Source organism: Polypterus senegalus, chromosome 11 (assembly GCF_016835505.1).
Source record: "Polypterus senegalus isolate Bchr_013 chromosome 11, ASM1683550v1, whole genome shotgun sequence".
NCBI lineage: Eukaryota > Metazoa > Chordata > Cladistia > Polypteriformes > Polypteridae > Polypterus > Polypterus senegalus.
Window position 1 is genome coordinate 83,388,019 of NC_053164.1, and position 19,770 is coordinate 83,407,788.

The 19,770-nt window shown below is 37.3% G+C and overlaps 1 protein-coding gene across 8 annotated transcripts in view; it reads right to left on the reverse strand.

The window, feature by feature from the left end:
* Positions 1-19,770, reverse strand: part of LOC120539266 (neurexin-2-like) — a 2,018,463-nt gene that overhangs the window by 799,628 nt on the left and 1,199,065 nt on the right. For all 8 annotated transcript variants that reach the window (XM_039769182.1, XM_039769181.1, XM_039769180.1 and 5 more), the window contains one exon: positions 1,203-1,376. In XM_039769182.1, the coding sequence (XP_039625116.1) occupies positions 1,203-1,376 (174 nt within the window). The remainder of the gene's footprint in view (positions 1-1,202; positions 1,377-19,770) is intronic.

Sequence of the window (19,770 nt, forward strand, 5' to 3'; positions counted from 1 at the left end):
ATATAGGGAGGAGGGTGTCTTTTCATGTTAATGTAAGGATTATGCTAGTAATGCTAGTAAAGATAGACAGAATTAAATAAAAAAAAAAAAAACGGAGAAAGGCCCAAGGGGACCATAGGGTGTGTGTGTGTGTGTGTGTGTGTGTGTGTGTGTTTTCCTTCTATTTAAAATGTACTTCATTGCTTTCATTACTATACCTCTATTTTTAAATAAATATTTTTTGCACATTTTGGCTTCCTTGACTTTATTCTGATTTTAAGACACTTCATCAATGGTATACATTAAGTTATGGAAGCTTAAAAATGTTACAGTTATACCATTTTCATCATTACTTAAACTTATCAACATTATTCATGTTTTGTTCTGCTTAGTAGTAAGGCAGTAGGAATTTTGGTTTCTTTTAATAAGGACCAGGAGATGGTAAGGAGCAAAATCGTAGTCAGAGAAATAACTGAATAACTTAACCATAAACCAAAATAACATCGAAAGTAAATTAAGCCCAATATGCAATTCAAAAATCAAAGTAGAAAAGAACAAACAATAAGTCTATTGCCCTAAATACTCTTTAGAAAGGTAACTCCTAATACCATAAAATGTTGTTTGTTGTGGGATACCAAAAATCTTGGACACAAACAGGAACACTTATATAATTCCTGAAAGTGACATCAAAAAGTACAACTTTCTGGTACCACATGATGGCAACTGGGATGTACTGCTTTACACAAAATGTGGGCCAAACCCCAAAACAATCTATAATATGAAGGCCACTGTGATTAACAAAATATATTAAACAATACAATAGCAGCATAAATTCCCAAAAATAAAAAAATAAGAAATAAATACAAAAAAACACCAAAAATCATAACATGCATTTATAGCATTTGAGTGGTTCTTTGCAAAAAAGGACCTAAAAATAAAGAAAAAAAAAAAAAAACAAAGAGAACAAAGTTACAGATACCACTTCTGTTGGCCTGATGATATGTTGCCACATCACAGTTATGTGAAGTTTGAACGCCATGATGTATATTAATTTAAATCTCAATAGGCCAGAACAACGTATATGATGATATAGTAGCATATATGCCTAATTTAATTGGTATGTTACAGATTACTAATGTTACAAGTGATTTTCAGCACATTTCCAACTTCATTATAAACATAAATAAATCCATATCCATATTGTGCTCATTTTGTCCACTCACCCTCACATCCTCTTTCAACTTGTCCAACGCGGTGGAGGGCATCTGCAATGAGGTCAGGGAGTCTTCCATTGAGGTCCACAGATGCAAGGCATCCTTGAAAACCGTCCCGGGAAGCAATAAGTTTGGGTAAGTTGTTGTACATGCCCTTACTGACTCCTCCGATGTACAGCTCTCCTGCGTGCACACAAACACACACAAAATAGAGGTTTACTCATTTTTAATTACTTTTCAAGAAAACAGAGTAAAAAAAACGCAAAGATATAATATCAGACAGCAACCCATTCTTTCCCTCCTGTTGTACTGCACATGAGGTGTGTCTTAGTCTTGCACTGGTGTAGCATCCTAAGAGGTACTGTCTCTGGCAGAGCTGGAAGTATTAGCTGGCACTGGTGCTTGTGTTCTGCACCTCATCAGTTTATGTTTTATTCTCTACTACCAATACTTTTCCACATTAACACATATTTCTAAATCCTTTAGTTCTGCACTGTTAATGCATTGTATAACGTTTCCAGTTAATCAAGGTGCTTTTTTTTTTCTTTTTTTAAGATAACACCCGCCATAGTAAACACAATTTCAAAGTAATTTAAAGAACAGGCAGCATTACAAAGAGTTCAAACAATGTGTTAATACATAGAATATAGTAGAATGCATCACAGGATTGCTTACTCATAAATTAGTGTTTCAAAAGGTCAAGTCCAGAAATAGGAGAGCATAATACAGGACTCAAAAAGCATGTTTCACTGTTTGAGAGTTAGAAGGTCACTCTTAAATGTAACATGGAAGAGCCCTGCACAAGGCTGCTTTTCTGCCATTGTAGCTGAGATAGGCGAGGCCCAGTGTTTAATTTGTACAGGAGCTGACTAGAGCTTATACCTCTGATTTTGAGCCCTCTATGCTCTGTGACCCCAAAAAGGTAAATACATTTTATAATTTTCTTTTTGTAATGTTTGAAACAAAATGTATATCATTTAAATGTTATTAAAAGCAGCCTAGTTAAAATTGTACCTATCTGTTTTTTGATTGGCTACTGTGATGAAGAAAAATAGTGCATCAAAAACAATGGTAACCACAGAAATAAAAAGAAATTGTCATAGTTTAAAAAGCTGGTTCTGGTGAGAAGATCTGAATGCTATCATGGAGACTGAGAGATAAAAGAAACATGATCAAGGCAGCGGTGGTAAAGATGCATCAGATGAGGAGAAGGAAAACTCCAATACGAGAGTGCTGCACAGAGTGTAAACAGTGCAACTATTTAAGACTGCAAGATATCCAAGTGAAATACTAACTTTTTGCAGGTATATGTGTAAACGGTATTGATGATTTTAGACATTCATTAGCGAGAAAACATAAATCAAGGTTAATAGCACCGCGCATTGGTGCTGAAATTGCCATTGAAAGCACACTCCAATTTTACCCCTAGGGATGCCATGTGCCCTGGCACCTTCATGGTTTACAAATTAAGCAAAGGCTATACCCTCCGCAAACATGACTTGGGTTAAGCTGCTTTGAGAATGTTATGTTATGCTACACTAGCTCTATACTCTCTGCTCTCTCAGCAGATATCTAATTTCATTTTTCATCTTGTCTTGCCTATACTGTTCATCCTATTTACATTGAACCAATTTTTCTTTGTCTTGTCTGTACTGAGCAAGTCAGATAGCCAGCTTGCACTAAAGGTGTGAAACTTACAGTCGCGTCCGTATATTGAAAGTGAAACAATTTTCATAATTTTGGCTCAGTACGCAACCATAATGAATTTGAAATAAAGCAATCATTATGTACAAGATTCCTATTACAATACGTTGTAAAAGATATGGCACTGGACAGTTCTGTTGGTACCTATTGCGACTGCACATCTGGGAAAGAGTGAGATAACCACAGCGCAAATAAAATGAATAAATACAAATAAAAGTAGTGATTGACTCTCTTTCACTTTCTTAGAAATGCCAGTTTAAATATTCATCTAGACATGCTTCTATTTGTTGACCGTCCTAGATGATAGGAATTCAATAAAAGGTAATAAAAGAGATTCTTTCTTCAAAAAAAAATTAATACAGCAAATACATCAAATTTTTGACATTTATACTTTGGAAGAGGATGATTTTCATTACGATTGTCTATTCATCCATCCATCAGTTTCTTAGCTGTTACTCTAATTTTTGGGTTACAGCAAAATAGACACAATTTCTGCACCACCACATTTGGGAGCCCAAACACAGCCATACCAGGGCCACTTCAGAGTTGCTGATTAATCTAAAATGCCAGTCTTCAGAATGTGTAAGGAAAACCAAAGTGCTGGGTGAAAAACCTATATACAGTAGACAAGGTTAGAGCATGCCAGCTGCAAACAGGCAACAACCAAGTGTGAAAACACAGTAAAAACATATTATGTTGTACATAAGAACCTCTCTGCCTTAATAGATGTTCTAGAATTTCTGTTAACATCACAAAAAATGGGAATACTTGTCCCAGTCCTCCCTGCATGGAGTTTGTATGTTCTCCATGTTTCTGCGTGGGTTTCCAAAGACATGCAGGTTAGGTGAACTGGTGAGCGTAAACTGGCCCTAGTGTGTGACTGAGTAGTGTGTTTGTGTGTGTATGTGTGTCGTGGCAAAGGTGCTATATAGGCAGACTGACAGCAGAGGCACGTATAAAAATAAACAAACAGGTTTTTAATTTTTCTTTAGCCATGGGGCACGTCTTCCCCGTGTCCCACAGGCCCAACACAGTCCCAAAACACAGAAAAGTACAAAGCGAAACACCACCACAACACACTCTTCTTTCTCCTCCACTCCTCCAAGGCAGCTTCATCCTCCTCCTCCCGACTCTAGTGCCCAGAGTTGTGACTGTCGGCTTCTTTTATAGCCCACCCAGAAATGCTGCAGGTGCTAGATGACCTACTTCCGGCTGCAGCTCTGTGTTTGGCTGTGTTCCCACCCAGACGGGCTCATTTGGCCGTGCAGTTCCCCTTGGCGGTGGCGACGGAGCCCAACAGGAATGAGCTCCGGTGTTCCAAAATATTCGCCCCAATGCAACCCAGGGGAGCTGCCAACAAGTGTTTCAGGGGAAGTAGTGTGCATCCCATGACTGCTCCCCCAGATCCAGTGTCAAAGGGGCTTCCCGACCGGACATGGGTCCCGGACATCTGCCACAGTGTGTATGCTCATCCTGCGATGGACTGACACTCTGCCAGGTTGGCTCCTGCCTTGTGCCCTATGCTAGCTGGGATAGCTCCAGTAGACCCCCGTGACCCTGTTCAGAACTAAGCAGATTAGAAAATGACTAACTGATATTCATAAAAAGTATAGTTTTGTGTCATTTAAAACATGAAATATATCACCATTTAGATTCATTATAATATTAACTTGTTATCTTAAGTTTCACTAAGTTTAATTCAAGGTGGGAGGTTTGGAGTCTGAAGATACATGACAGTTTCCTGCCTTAGACAAGACATGTTTTTTATATGGTTATTCAAATATCTATTATAAATATCTATTCATGAACTTCATGTACCTGCTCATTCATTATTGCGTCAAAGGTTGCTGGATGCTATACGGGCACCATCAGTTGTAAGACCGGAAACCAGTCCATAATTGGGTTGTGTTTAAAACAAAATATTAAAATAGTTCTGAAACTACAGTAAAATAATAATTATACAGTAAATTTTATTATGGATAAATATAGGTATCTAATTCTATGTCCAGTGCTTTTTAAGAAAATCTATTAGGTTCAGATATCTCAAATATAACCACAACTGATAATTTAAAATGTAGTTTACTGCCCTACAATGTATCAAATTTCTGTGCGGATTTTGATATCTGATATACAGTAAGCAGTAAATGTAATATGCAAATATATGAAATTGGATGGATGAAATTCTGACACAATCTGTGTCAGTTATTTTAAACTGATTAAAAAAAAACACCAATGAAAAAAAAATCCTCCAATAAAGTTAAAGGGTGAATCTCCTACAAAATCCTTACAGTGAATTCATCCTTACACACTAAACATAAATAGCAGTAGCTTCCTGGCCTACAAACACATTCATGTAGCTCAATAGGCCAAGCTGCTGCTTTTGAGAGTGAGAGGTCATGCAGTAAGTTTGAGTGGGAACAGCACAAACTACCTACAATACAAATATACTGTTCATTTTCATAAACTGTATGTCTTCAATGACAAACAAAAGTTGTTGTTTTTTTTAATTTGACTCATTTAGATACTAAACATTGGTTTAGTTCTATGGATGGCACAACAAGAAAGGAGTTCTTAGGTTTAATTAATGGAAATTAATTTTCTTTCACATTTCCATGTCAAGTTACCTTTTGTAAAAATGCTTAGCGAGATAATGAAGAACAAAAAAAAGAAATAATCAGTTAGTGGTGTGAATCAATAATCATGACAAATGAACAAAGAAAAAGAATTACTATAAAATCATTAACACATTAAAAAGCAAACCCATTTGGATATAATTTGTCATATGTTACACTTAAGCACATGTATTAATAAACCAAATGTAGCATGACAGACTTAATAAACTGGCCACTGCACATGAAACAGTTTAACCAGCAGAGGTGAATTTAAGATAAGCTTACTTGTATGTAATAAGAATTTTGAGATGCATGGTGAGATACAAGGCATCTCAAAAGCATCGTCAGTAAAAAGCACAGCTTGTTAAAAAAAACATGAAATGCTTCTTATAAATTTTTGAAGTTAAAAACATAAATTCTAACATAGGTATGTTTGATTGATCTTTTATGCATCTTCAAACAAATTTTGTCCATCAGTCTTTATTTTATGTGGAGCTTTTTCGGAGAGTTTGCTATCATAAACCTGAAGACTGGATGACTAACTGACATTCATACATTAAGCATATTTATTTTCAGCATAATTCAGACTGGAAAAAATCATTCCAACGGCTCACTCACTCATCTAATCTCATACTGTGTACACATATTCAGAAGATGGAACCCTTCAACCACAACTCAGAGTTCTCGTGCATCCAAGCCTACAAGTGTACACTGATTAGCTAAGCCACAGAGACGAAAGATAAACAGACTCGGTTAGCCTGGGAAAGTACAATCGCCCTCCACTGAAACCGGATTATGCCTTCCCTCTACTGTGATAGATAGATAGATAGATAGATAGATAGATAGATAGATAGATAGATAGATAGATAGATAGATAGATAGATAGATAGATAGATAGATAGATAGATAGATAGATAGATAGATAGATTAAAAAACACTTTTAATGTTTGATCACAATGACTGGGATAATGACAAGAATCACATGCAGGCATTTGAGTAAATGGCCTGTTTCCAAGATCTTGGTAGAATGGCTGGCAAGATAAAAATAAGCAGAAGAAGCATTTGAAGATCTAATTACTTCAAGCACAGAGCAGAAAAGACCAACACGTTGTGAGAATTTGTGTATTTAAGAACAATATTCAGTGTTTACAAAAGAAGAAAGGGGAAAAGCCTTGTATTGTAGTCAAAAGTGAGACAAGAACTATTTACAAACTGGACGTCCAAAGGCTTAGTATTTTAGAAAAAAAAAACATTTAATGCAGTTAACAACCATTTCATATTTTACATACAGTCTTTCATTAAGGTTGTGAGACAAAGTAAACCAATTGTGTCTCGTACAAAATGTTATACTACTAAAGCAGAACAGTACAAGTTCTTAACCTAATTCCATTGCTAAAGCAGATCTTAAGAACATACTGAAGCTATCAGGGTAATGATATTTGACAGATTCATAGAAGAATTGTACATAATTATGATCAGATTATCATACAATTACATTAGAGCTTAGTTGGGTGCCATTCATAAAAATAGTAACATAGTGAGAATGGATTACAGGTTTATTAAAATATGCACATCCTTATTTATGATAAAATCCATCATCTACAGAGACATCTCCATAGAAATGATAGATTTATAGGCTTATCTATTTATAGGGCCCTTATTGTCATCTGTACAGAGTACAGGACAGTGAAATTCTTACTTTCACGTGATTCCTGTCTAGTAGCTAAAATAGCCTCTAGGGTCTGAAGTCTGGCACCCCTGGCTACATCACCCACAAGTATCTTAACCATGTACTGTACTAGCTGAGAAGCTAAAATGTATAGGATCAGCTGAGAGGTTCTCATAAAAAAGTAACACGAAGTTCCCTGTAAATTATACAAGAATATTTGAGATTAATGTAAGCTAACTGCAAATGACTACCAATGTAGTTTAGTAATGGAATTACCACTAGTACTTTAGCACTAGTAATGTTATTCATGAAAGGTATTTTCATACCTATTTTCATTAAAATAATAACTAAGAGTAAAATCAACACATGCAGAATCACATTACAGCCAATTAACATGCTGATTTATACTCTGGAGACTGTACAAATGTTTTCTAGCTGTGGTGGGCTCAGCTGTAGTCTCGGCCCATCTTTTACTTCTTTCCGTTCTATTGTGATAGACAAACAAGAAACATCAGAAAGACAAGCCTCTCCTCTGCTTGAACATTTGCTTTCTGTTTTTCTTTCTATTCCTTGCAGCTGCACTGTATGCATTCTGCTTCGGGCTGAGTGCTCATTGATTGCCAACTCCTGCATACACAGGATTCCACTACTGTGACCTGTTTGTTGGTGCCATGATTTGTCACAGAGCACCACGACTGAGTCTCTAGGACTGTTACACAGGCGCATGCAGCAACAGTCCATGATTTGCTAAAATGACATGTGTGGAGGTTTCATGACTGATAATCACTGAAAAAGTTAATTAATGTTGCAAAAAAAAGTCTAAAGTGGTTACTATTACTAGATACTGTAAGTTGATATCTGAGATTTATATATATATTTTTTTATTTGAATATTTATTCATGGGTGGCACAGTAGTGCAGTGGGTAGCGTTGCTGCCTTGCAGTTAGGAGACCCGAGTTCGCTTCCCAAGTCCTCCCTGTGTGGAGTTTGGATGTTCTCCCCGTGTCTGCGTGGGTTCCTTCCACAGTCCAAAGTCATGCAGGTTAGGTGCATTGGGGATTCTAAATTGTCCCTAGTGTGTGCTTGGTGTGTGTGTGTGTGCACCCTGCAGTAGGCTGGCATCCTGCCCAGGGTTTGTTTCCTGCCTGGCGCCCTGGGATTGGCTCCAGCAGACCTCCGTGACCCTGTAGTTAGTATATAGCGGGTTGGATAATGGATGGATAGATATTTATTCATATTTTCTATTATTAATCGATTGTCTGTGCACTGTTAATGTTGGAAAATAGCAACTCAGTGTTTATTTGAATTTACAGAGAAACAAATAACTATAGAAAATTGTTCCCAGAAAATGTAATCAATAATCAGGTCATCATAATGATTTATTCTTTAAACAGTTATACTGACATAACTGATTTTTCATTGTCCTTACATATTTACACATCTAATTAGTGTGCATTTATCCATACATAGCAAAGTATTTTAGCTTGTATGATGAGATGATAAACTTTGAAAATGTAAACTTTCAGTGACAAATAATTAAACAAGTTTAGAATTAAAGGCTAGACACAGAGTCATATAGCCAAGAACTTGCTGGAATGAGTCTGGTTAGAGAGAAAGAGAGAGAGATAGAAAAGCAAGTCAGTATATGAAATTGTCTCATTTACTAAAGTGACTTTTGTAAATAAAAGTTGAATAAAATGATAAGAAAGCATGCTGCTAATGCACACTGAATGCTATTTTGTTGGAAGTCACTGAACCATCCAGCCTTTGGATCCTTTCTCCAAATTAGGCCACCTAGACAGAGCTAGGGAGATAAGATGTTAATCATTGACAAGGCACTTACCCATGATACTATTGTACTTAGGTCACGCTTTAATTATAAAATAACAATAATCATAAAAAAACCAAATAATAAAACATAAAAATAATAAATACATAAATATAGTCAATGAAAGTCAAGGAAAGCTACTAACTGAATTAAATGCAATTTACTATTACACAGTGCACTTCCCATTATATTGGCTCACAGTATACATGTAAAAAGTTGCTTGACTACCTACAGCTACTTACAGTATGTCCTTTTCTTTCTGCATATCATGTTTTTATGAACTCCACTTGCACACACTGGATGCTGGAATAGTTTCCCTTTCAGCAATGAGTCTATTCCTGAATATATAATTATGGTCATTCTTAGGTCCTTTCAAGTCTACCTGTAAGTCCTGTACTGTATATGGCAACCCGAAACTGCACTTCTGAGCTCCAGCCGCACCATCATGATTTTTCAAATTAAACATATGTCTTCATTTTTTAATTTAGTTTTAAAGCTAAACCATCATTCAAGGTAAACAAAAAGGCAGCTGAAGGTTCTACCTTTGCCAAGGGCTAAAATAGGATGAGCAATACAGGAATCCATAAGAAACAAACAAAAAAAGAGTAAAAAACACATTCCGCTTTATACAGTATATTAGATGGTACATAGCAGCATAGCATTAGCAGAATTATTATGGCACATACAATTTGTTACACATCATTTGTTCAAAAGACCCCTCAAATTCCTCTTTGTCCAGATGTAACTACCGTTTAACTACTTAGATTAAAGGCTTGAACTATAAAGCTATAAAGGCATGTTCTGAAAGCAGAAGTCTATGATGAAGTTTTCTATTTCTTTCTTTTTATGACCCGCACTACCCTTCAACTGCCCTAGCACTTGAAAAATCCCTGTAGTTTTAACAGTCTGTACATTTTGTCTGTAAATAAGAACAATTTTCTACAGTATTGAAACACCTGCAGCTAAGCTTTCACTCTCAGATAAAGAAAATCAGTTGGGATAATAAATCATAGGTGTTTTTCAAAGATCTCACAATAGCTATTCCAGTGATTCACAGTCCTGATCCTTACCTGTTTGGGGATAAAATATTGTCTCTTATGTATGGGATCTTGTTTAAACAGGAGGGATAGTGAATACACAGGGATTTATTTATTTATTTATAAACCCATAGCGCTTTGTTGTCATTTCACATGATAAAAACCAATCAAAAAAAGTGACAAGTGACTTCAATTTAAAGGCTTATTCATCTGCTGAGTGCTGTACCTGTAACATGTAATGTATGGGATGATAGCGGGCTAAGAACTTGTGTCTTTGTGTAATCACGTCCATGAAACCAGATGACCTTCAGCCTGTTAGGAGGCACAAAGACAGAAACTGATAATCCGGGTAAAGAATTTAAACAAGATACCCATTATGAAATGCACAGGTAGAGGAAAGAATTTAAGATGGTATCCATCATTAGAGGTACTACAATGTAGAAAATGACTGGTATTCACTTTTTAAATTTGTGCATTATATAAAAGCTGCATACAGAAGGGAATTTCTAATTGACATGTGCTAATAACGTGCAACACATACCCATTCTCACAGTGATTTGTTATGCTACTTTATCATTTGGACAAAAGTAATAATTATAACACATTTTTAAATCTGATTTTTAAGGATAAATTTGGTTCTTTTTAAGATGTAGTTATTTCTTCAAAATCGTAGCGTATTTTATTTTGCCACATAAAATTGTGTTCTAAAGTGAAGCATTATTTTATAAATTTTAAAAATTCATTGTCTTTTTTTATATAGCACACTTATCCTGCAGTTGAAAATATCAAATAAAACATTTTTGATATATCTTTTTCTTATTATTGGTTCTACAGCCTTGGAATTTTAAACATTTTATGGTGTTATTTAGCACATTTATTACGATTTTTCCCTATTGACGGACAGGGATATCCTGCAGGGGTCACATAGCAAGAACATTGAGGAGGTTGTTAACTGCACTACTGACTACATCAACCTCTGTATGGACATTGTAGTTCCAGTAAGAACAGTACGCTGCTATGCTAACAACAAGCCATGGATTACAAGTGACATGTTTGGCATTTTGAACCAGAAAAAAGGGCTTTTAAAGGCTGTGATCAGCATAAGCTCAAGCGCGTGCAGAAGGAACTCCGAGTCCAGCTCAGTAGAAGTTCAGGAGAAAGCTGGAGCAGAAGTTGCAGAATAACAGCATGAAGGAAGTGTGGGATGGGATGAAGATCATCACTGGCTGCATCTCGAAGCAGGGTGCCACCATTGAGAGAGACGTGGAGAGAGCAAACCAGATGAACAACTTCTTCAACAGGTTTGACCACCCTAACCCACTCTCACCTCTGAGTACTGCACCCTCCACCCATCCCTCTGCTGATACCAGCATAGGAGAGAGTTTCCCCCAACCCACAATTACAGCAGCCCAGTTAAGCAGAGAGCTGAGGAGACTTTGTGCCAACAAAGCAGCAGGTCCAGATGGAGTATCGCCATGACTGCTGAAGGCCTGTGTCCTCTACAGCGCATCTTCAACCTGAGCCTGGAACAGGGGAGAGTCCTGAGGCTTTGGAAAACATCTTGCATCACCCCAGTCCCAAAGGTATCACGTCCTAGTGAGCTGAACGACTTCTGGCCTGTCGCTCTGACGTCACATATGATGAAGACCATGGAACGGCTGCTGGTTCACTACCTGAGGCCATAGGTCTGCCACGCCCTCGACCCTCTGCAGTTCGCATACCAGGAGAAGGTGGGAGCGGAGGATGCCATCATCTATATGCTACACTGATCCCTCTCCCACTTGGACAGAGGCAGTGGTGCTATAAGAATTATGTTTCTGGACTTCTCTAGCGCCTTCAACACCATCCAACCTCTGCTCCTTAGGGACAAACTGACAGAGATGGAAGTAGATTCATACCTGGTAGCATGGATCGTGGACTATCTTAAAGACATACCTCAGTATGTGCATCTCGGGAACTGCAGGTCTGATATTGTGGTCAGCAACACAGGAGCGCCGCAGAGGACTGTGCTTTCTCCGGTCCTGTTCAGCCTATATACATCATCCAATACAACTCTGAGTCCTGCCACATGCAAAAGTTTGCAGACGATACTGCTATAGTGGGCTGCATCAGGAGTGGGCAGGAGGAGGAATATAGGAAACTAATCAAGGACTTTGTTAAATGGTGCGACTCAAACCACCTACAAGTGAACACCAGCAAAACCAAGGAGCTGGTGGTGGATTTTAGGAGGCCCAGGCCCCTCATGGACCCCGTGATTATCAGAGGTGACTGTGTGCAGAAGGTGCAGACCTATAAATACCTGGGAGTGCAGCTGGATGATAAATTGGACTGGACTGCCAATACTGATGCTCTGTGAAAGAGAGGACAGAGCCGACTATACTTCCTTAGAAGACTGGCATCCTTCAACAGCTGCAATAAGATCCTGCAGATGTTCTACCAGACGGTTGTGGCGAGCGCCCTCTTCTACGCGGTGGTGTGCTGGGGAGGCAGCATAAAGAAGAAGGACACCTCACGCCTTGACAAACTGGTGAGGAAGGCAGGCTCTATTGTAGGCATGGAGCTGGACAGTTTGAAATCCGAGGCAGAGCGATGGGCGCTGAGCTGGCTCCTGTCAATCATGGAGAATCCACTGCATCCACTACATAGGATCATCTCCAGGCAGAGGAGCAGCTTTAGTGACAGTCTGCTGTCACTGTCCTCCTCCACTGACAGACTGAAGAGATTGTTCCTCCCCCACACTATGCGACTCTTCAATTCCACCCCTTGGGTGGGGGGTAAACGTTAATATTATACAAAATTATTGTCTGTCTGTTGTACATTCATTGTTATCACTCTTTAATTTAATATTGTTCTTTATCTTTATGATGCTGCTGGAGTATGTGAATTTCCCCTTGGGATTAATAAAGTATCTATCTATCTATCTATCTATCTATCTATCTATCTATCTATCTATCTATCTATCTATCTATCTATCTATCATATTGTACAGAGTGCTTTTCTATCTATCTATCTATCTATCTATCTATCTATCTATCTATCTATCTATCTATCTATCTATTGTCCAATGTAAATGCACCAATTTGTATATTTGTCTGCATTAATTATGCATATTTATAGTAATATACATTTTCTAAACCCACATATTACAATGCATGGTTGGAATAAATGGTAGCACTTACTGTATAACCTCACAGTCACATCTCACCAACTCATCTTACCATGAATTTATATAGGATTTTTAATATCATTATGCTATTTCAAACATTCTTCCTAACTTTATAGCAATTATAATAACTATCTGGCAGTTATTCAAACAGCTAGCTCTATTAAGTAGTATTTTGGAGTTGGCCCTTTACTGAACAGGTCCTTTGATTATTCTATCTCTGCACTTCTGTTCCATACCATATTTCCTAAGAGAGCAGTTCTCTGACAATTCTGGTTGCCCCGTGTTCACATAATACATTATTCATACAAAATAATAAATTCTGCCAAATTAGTTATTTTTTAATAATCTGAACCATGTTAAAAATAATAAGACATTGTCGTTTTTGCTTATTCTTCATTGAAGAATTGCACCCTGAAGTTGATGAGGGACTTAGGGTGAAACTCTATTGTCAGCTTTTACGATGTATTTATGATTATGTTAAAGTCTAGGTTTTAAGGGGGCTAATCCAGATGGTTGACTATTTTTTAACTTCTTTTAACTATAGCTACTGGTTTTGGATCATCTACAGTTGTAGTTTCTTTGCATATCTGTATTCTTTGCTGCATTATGCACTCTCTTCAAAAGTATCCCCATAAAATGAAGCTGCCCCTACAATCCCTCACTGCAGAGATGGTTATTTTAAAACAGAATTTTATAGTAAACTGCATTTTTTTATTGAAATAGGTAATCAGAAAGAATTATGTGAATTTTGAGTTCAGGTAGTCCCCAAGTTACGGACATCCGACCTATGACTTATGAACGGGGCCGCAGCTGCAACGCATACACCTCAGTAACTGCCGCTCCATCATCTTAGGCCTGTGGACGCTATAAGCGGTGGCTGGATGGAGGCTGGAGGGGTACGATTTCGCTGCTTGCACAGTGTAGGCAAGCGTTGACCCGTGGTCCATAGTCACCGAGGACACAGCTATTGCTTGTGTGCAGGACGGAGGCTTGATGGGCAGTTCACTGTCCGCCCACCACACACAGCTGCCCCGTTCATTCTCGGTAGGCTGCTGGTGATGCTGCAAGCAGTGACCCGGTTGTGGCTGAACGGAGGCCATTGAGGGTGAACGGGGTGGCGGGGAGGTAGCATTGTAGTGTGCCTCGGGTGGGTGCCTGTTGAATAGGGGCGGTGGTGGGGCGATTCACTACCTGCCTTTGGGTGCACAGTGTTCGTTCTCAGTGGTCAGACGTTGCAGGCAGCATACTGTAGTAGAGGTGACTGTGTGGTGGGCGGGTGTTGAACCACCCCTCGCCGACCCCATTCATTCTCAATAGCAAGCCTGCTTGTACTGTTACGCACATAGCAGGAAGTTGTCTCTTGTCAGTACATCAGACATTTTGACGGGTGCTTTTCTGTTGTGATAGCATGTACAGTGCTGTGCAGAAGAGCTCATCTTTACATATTGTCTTCACCCTTCAAGAATGTCTCTGAAACAGAAATCTGATGCAAGTGCTGGTGATACAGTAAAGAAGGGAAAAACCATCACAATTGAAAATAAAGTAGAAATAAAAAAGGTCAGAGAGAGGTGAAACTCCATCATTCATTGGCAGAGCACTTGGTTAACAATAGCATTTATTAAAATAATGTACCTGTTCCTATTTACATATAAATTCAACTTAAGCACAAACCTACAGTCCCTATCTCGTACTTAACCCGGGGACTGCCTGTATATATTTTTATTATTATTAAATGTTTATGATTTTCATGTACTTACATGGATCACTCAAACATTGCTTTTGTCTTTTGTCAGATTTATGTGATTTATGTTTGTTTCTTTTTTTTGACTTACCTATTGTTTAGCCAGACCATAAAGCTCTAACACTGAATTGTGTTTTACTCTAACTTATTATATACAGCATTGATGTTTATGTGCTTCACATTTACATGGCCCATGTACTGTAATAAATTGAAGATTTTAAATACTTTACCAAAAAGAGGACAAGTGGAAACAATTCATTTTGTGAACTACAAATGGCATAGACCATGTAAATCCTCTACAGCTTGGGGGGCTAAACGCCAGGGGAATCCCTTGTAGCGTTGGTGTGAAAAGGATTGCAGCAGAATTCTGTATTGATGTATATCTTCAATAGCAGGATTTGATAATGTCACATAAGTAATTTAATGTTGAATAATTCAAACTTAAAAACATTTCTAAACGCAATCTAAGAAGAGACAAAAAGATTTATTTAAAGATAAACATTGTAATCCAGCGAGACACAGTTGTTATCCCAAATTGGCTGAGAAAATAAAATACAGCAGTTGCTGCCCTTGATGATATGTCACATTCTTGACGCTCTTATTTAAACTTTGTGAAACCTGATGAAATCATCTGGAGCAATGCACTGGCTGATGGGAATTGTAGTCCCCATGTTGGCTTTTGCCACAAAGCTGCAAATAAGATGAAGTGGGGAGTGGGTGATATATATTAAATACCTTTTTATGCTGGATCACTCAAGCAAAATTGACTACGCTCATAGTCATAGCACCAGGAAAGTACTTGAGCTTTATAGTGGAAATGCTAAATGCATCTTCTTTGAGCTTTATAATTTTAAACTTCCTCTTTTCACTTTGCTTCTGCATATCATTTTCCCTGTGCAATCATTGTCAACGTTGTGGCGAAAAGGGGATGTGGTGCATTAGAATTTCCTGCTTGGTACAGCATTATTAACAACAAATATGAACAAATGAAAAAACACAGGTCAGGTAATTTTCCTTTTCCTACATGGTCACCAAATGTCAATCAAAATAATCAAAGCATTTTTGTAATTTTGGAGTTTTTAGTTTTTCTACCACAGTATTACCCCTAAAAAATTATATATTGAAATGTCATTTCTTAGTGGATACCTACTGCTCTAGTGTACCATCCAGCCAAATTTCAGGAAATAGTGTTGTTGTTGATGAGTGAGTGAGTAAGTCAACTTTGCACACAACATATATAGATTCATACAGAAAGTGTCTCTGTTTCTCTCACCGGGCTTGGCTCGTGCTTTATGCATGATGCGATAGAAATAAACTCCAGTTCTCCCATGATCTTACATTATAATAGGCAAGCTCTAAAAATGGATGGATAGATTAACATGGCAGGTACTATAGAGGGGAACTGTAACAAATTAGTTTAGAAGTGTGGATCTAGCTTCCTTTCTAGAGGTAGCTCCAAACTGGCATCCATTAATTCTGATAAAAAAATCGGAATCCCCATTAATCTGACCAGGAAAAAAACAGGTAAAAAAGTCAAAAGATCAACTTTTATTGACATTAAGGAGGCAAAAAAAAAATAAATTCTACACCTCTATTGAAAATTCTGCTTCCCATTATATAACTGTACAATTTTATAGTGGGATGGTACAGGTGTCTGAAGTTCATGTCCGGAGTGCTCCTTAAGTCTAGATTTTTCTCCCCAGATTTGTGTGGATTTCATCTTGGTGCTCAAAGACATGTAGGTTAGGTGAATCAGCAAGGTCCTAGTGTGTGTATGTGTGTGTGTGTGTGTGTTCATTCTTTGATGGACTGGAACCTGATTCAGACATTATTCCCGTCTCGAGCCCACTATTTCTGGGATAAGCTCTAGCTTCCCCACCACCCTGCTCTGCATAAGTGTATTTAGAAAACAGATGGTTATATAACCTTGAATTCAAAATACATAAAAAACTTATATTTTCTAATTTTTATGTCTATAGAACCACAAGGCTTTACAAAATCATGCATCGTGATTTTTAAATGAATTTAAATCCTGACTTAAAAAAAACTGTAAATTCTCAGAGCTTTTCAGGATTTGACTGTGTGCTTAATTCCTACTCATGCAATTTAATTAAACCCACTAGATTTTAATATCAAGGACTCTCTACCCTCCATCGTTCGATAGCAGTAAAACAGTGACTGTTGATAACAACCTCCCCATCAAATTAAAGCAAGTAAGCTGCACTCACTTGATCTGATTTGGACTAATTGGTACTGCTCTGCAACACAATTTGCAATACATCTCTCTGTATCTCAATAATGAGGACAAGAACACTTCTAGACTCAACTCAAATATGTTGTCATTTCCTTGTAACCTGAAGTAACAATTAACAGCTGTCAAGCCAGGTCCTTTGTTTCACCCTCCTGTACCATGAGATGGTTTTAACTCTAAGTCCTATGAATTGTTAAGGTGTTCAGCATGGTGCTGAAATCAGATATATGTATAAGAAGAGGTTTTACTTGAGGTGAGACTGAAGTAGTTGCCCCTTCATTGGGAAGTCTAGTATTTTTGGAGTACTTAAAAAAAATATTTAGAAATGGGGTGGAGGTTAATTAGACTTCTCCTCTCCAGATCACTCAGTCTACCAAGTTATCCACTTCCAACATCTCTTAGCCGTTCAGTTTTTCATAATCCACAACCACTAGTTACACATCCGTAACACCAGCTCTCCATCTTCTTTCACCATGTTAGTAAAAAAACATCATAATCATCCACTCTGAAATAAGACTCTTGAGTCACCCATTGCTGCTTCATTTTCCATTTTGTAGTATTTGGGAATCTCTGAAATAACCACTTTGTCATTGATGATGTTGTTTTATGGAAATATATTAAACTTTTTGAAACTATGTGTATTTTTCCTGCACACACTTACATGGCTATAGTTACATAATGGGCATTTTACCTGCTGGCTGCTGACAAATAAGGAAGGTTTCTGTATCTATTAAGGTAAAAAACCCCTATGAGCTTCCCATTTGGGAAAAAAAAACAAAACTTTATTTTGTAATATTTTATATTATTGGTTAATTTGTTGTTAGTCTGTTTAATTGCTTTATTGATTGTAATTAATTATTGTATATTTATTAGTTATTACATATTTTTCACTTTTGGCATTCATCTTTCTGTACATGCTGAAAAAATAGGCCCTAGCCTAATGTTATTCGATTATACATTTTTGTAAGTTGCTTTGGATAAAAGCATCTGCCAACCAAATAAATGTGAATGTAAAACCTCATGATTTTAATGTACTGTAGTTTGTTTCTCTCTAAGCTCTGAGGATTGGCCCTGTAAACAGCCAATCCTTACACTTAAAATAAACAGAAATGAGTACACACCACCCTTGAGAGATGAGTAAATACATAATCCAATAGAAATGTCACAAATAATACCCGAGTGTGTCACCAAACTAGTTAGTGAGCAAGTAGGCAAAGTAAAGACAATTTCAATGTGCACCCTAGCAAAATGTAAGACATTGCGATATGCCACTTGGGGAAGATTTTCAGAATGGATGTGTCACTTACAACAAAAAACCAACAGTATGTCATGCTGTGTCTCAGCGGATAGCGAGAAATGATTGCTTGAATTGTATCAAATAACTCCTTATTCATTCAGCATCATCAAACCTGAAAGCATTTACTATGCGCAACTGCAGCAAACTGCCATGCTAATGTATTGTTGTTCACAAAGCCATTACTCGTCTTGTCAATTAACTATATAAATAGGTTCAGTTTTTATGTATTGTAACTTAAATGTCTAAGTGATTAGGAAAAGATTTTGTGACACTTACAACTCACTTCATTCTTAAAATGTTGCTAAAAAATGTACCAGAAGTGAAAATGAATCAGACATTTATCAGGAATCTTTATCAATCAATTCATTTATTTGGGTGACACCTTTACCCAAAGAGACTTACAACATTTCAGGTACAATTGGTTACATGTCTTTTCTTTTTCCAATTGGACCACAGGCAAGTGACTTGCTCATGGTCACACATTGACAGGATTTGAACCCACAACCTCAGGATCTGAAGTCTAAAGTCTTAACCACTGCACCACACTACCTGCCACATAAGTCTGTAAATGTGAGTTTGTTATTGGTCAACGGCACACGAGTGGACTTTGGGATCCTGATCAGTTCGGAGGAAAAAGAAAAGGAATTTATTCCTAGCAGTAATATAAGTGAATTAAAGAAGGAAAATTAATCTAATATCTAATCTATATTAAACTAATATAGTGTAATACTGCCACATGTACTGTACTGACTGAAATTCTTACTTCCATATCCCTCCTGTTCCCATGCCACACTAAGCTTTAACAAATAAGGATTGTTGTAGAGGAATGTAGAGTTTAAAGGTTCAAAAACAATCATTTCAGGTGTGATTCTGTTCAAGTAAGTCACGTAAATGGCTTTAATCATACAGTCACTTAGGTTTTGTTGAAATCAGTGTGGAAAGTACTTTGTGCTGCTTGAAATAATGGGGGTTGACTGTATAAAAAAATGCACGGTATTTGACGTGACTTTGTGTTTCAGTGAAGAATGAAATTTCAATTCCTGAAATTTGTGAAAAAATGTAACTAGCCAAAAAGTGTGACCTGTAGCAATCATTTCAATAGATGACCCTAATATTTAATTACGGAGACAAAGAAACTTTAAAAATTTAGTTTAAGGGAAATTCAAAAAGTAGTCTAAAGACAGGCAGGGGTCATTACTCTAAGATTTGAAGTAGTAAATACCAAAACCAAAATAAAATCAGAAATTTGAAGTCACAGACCAAGCAAAAACC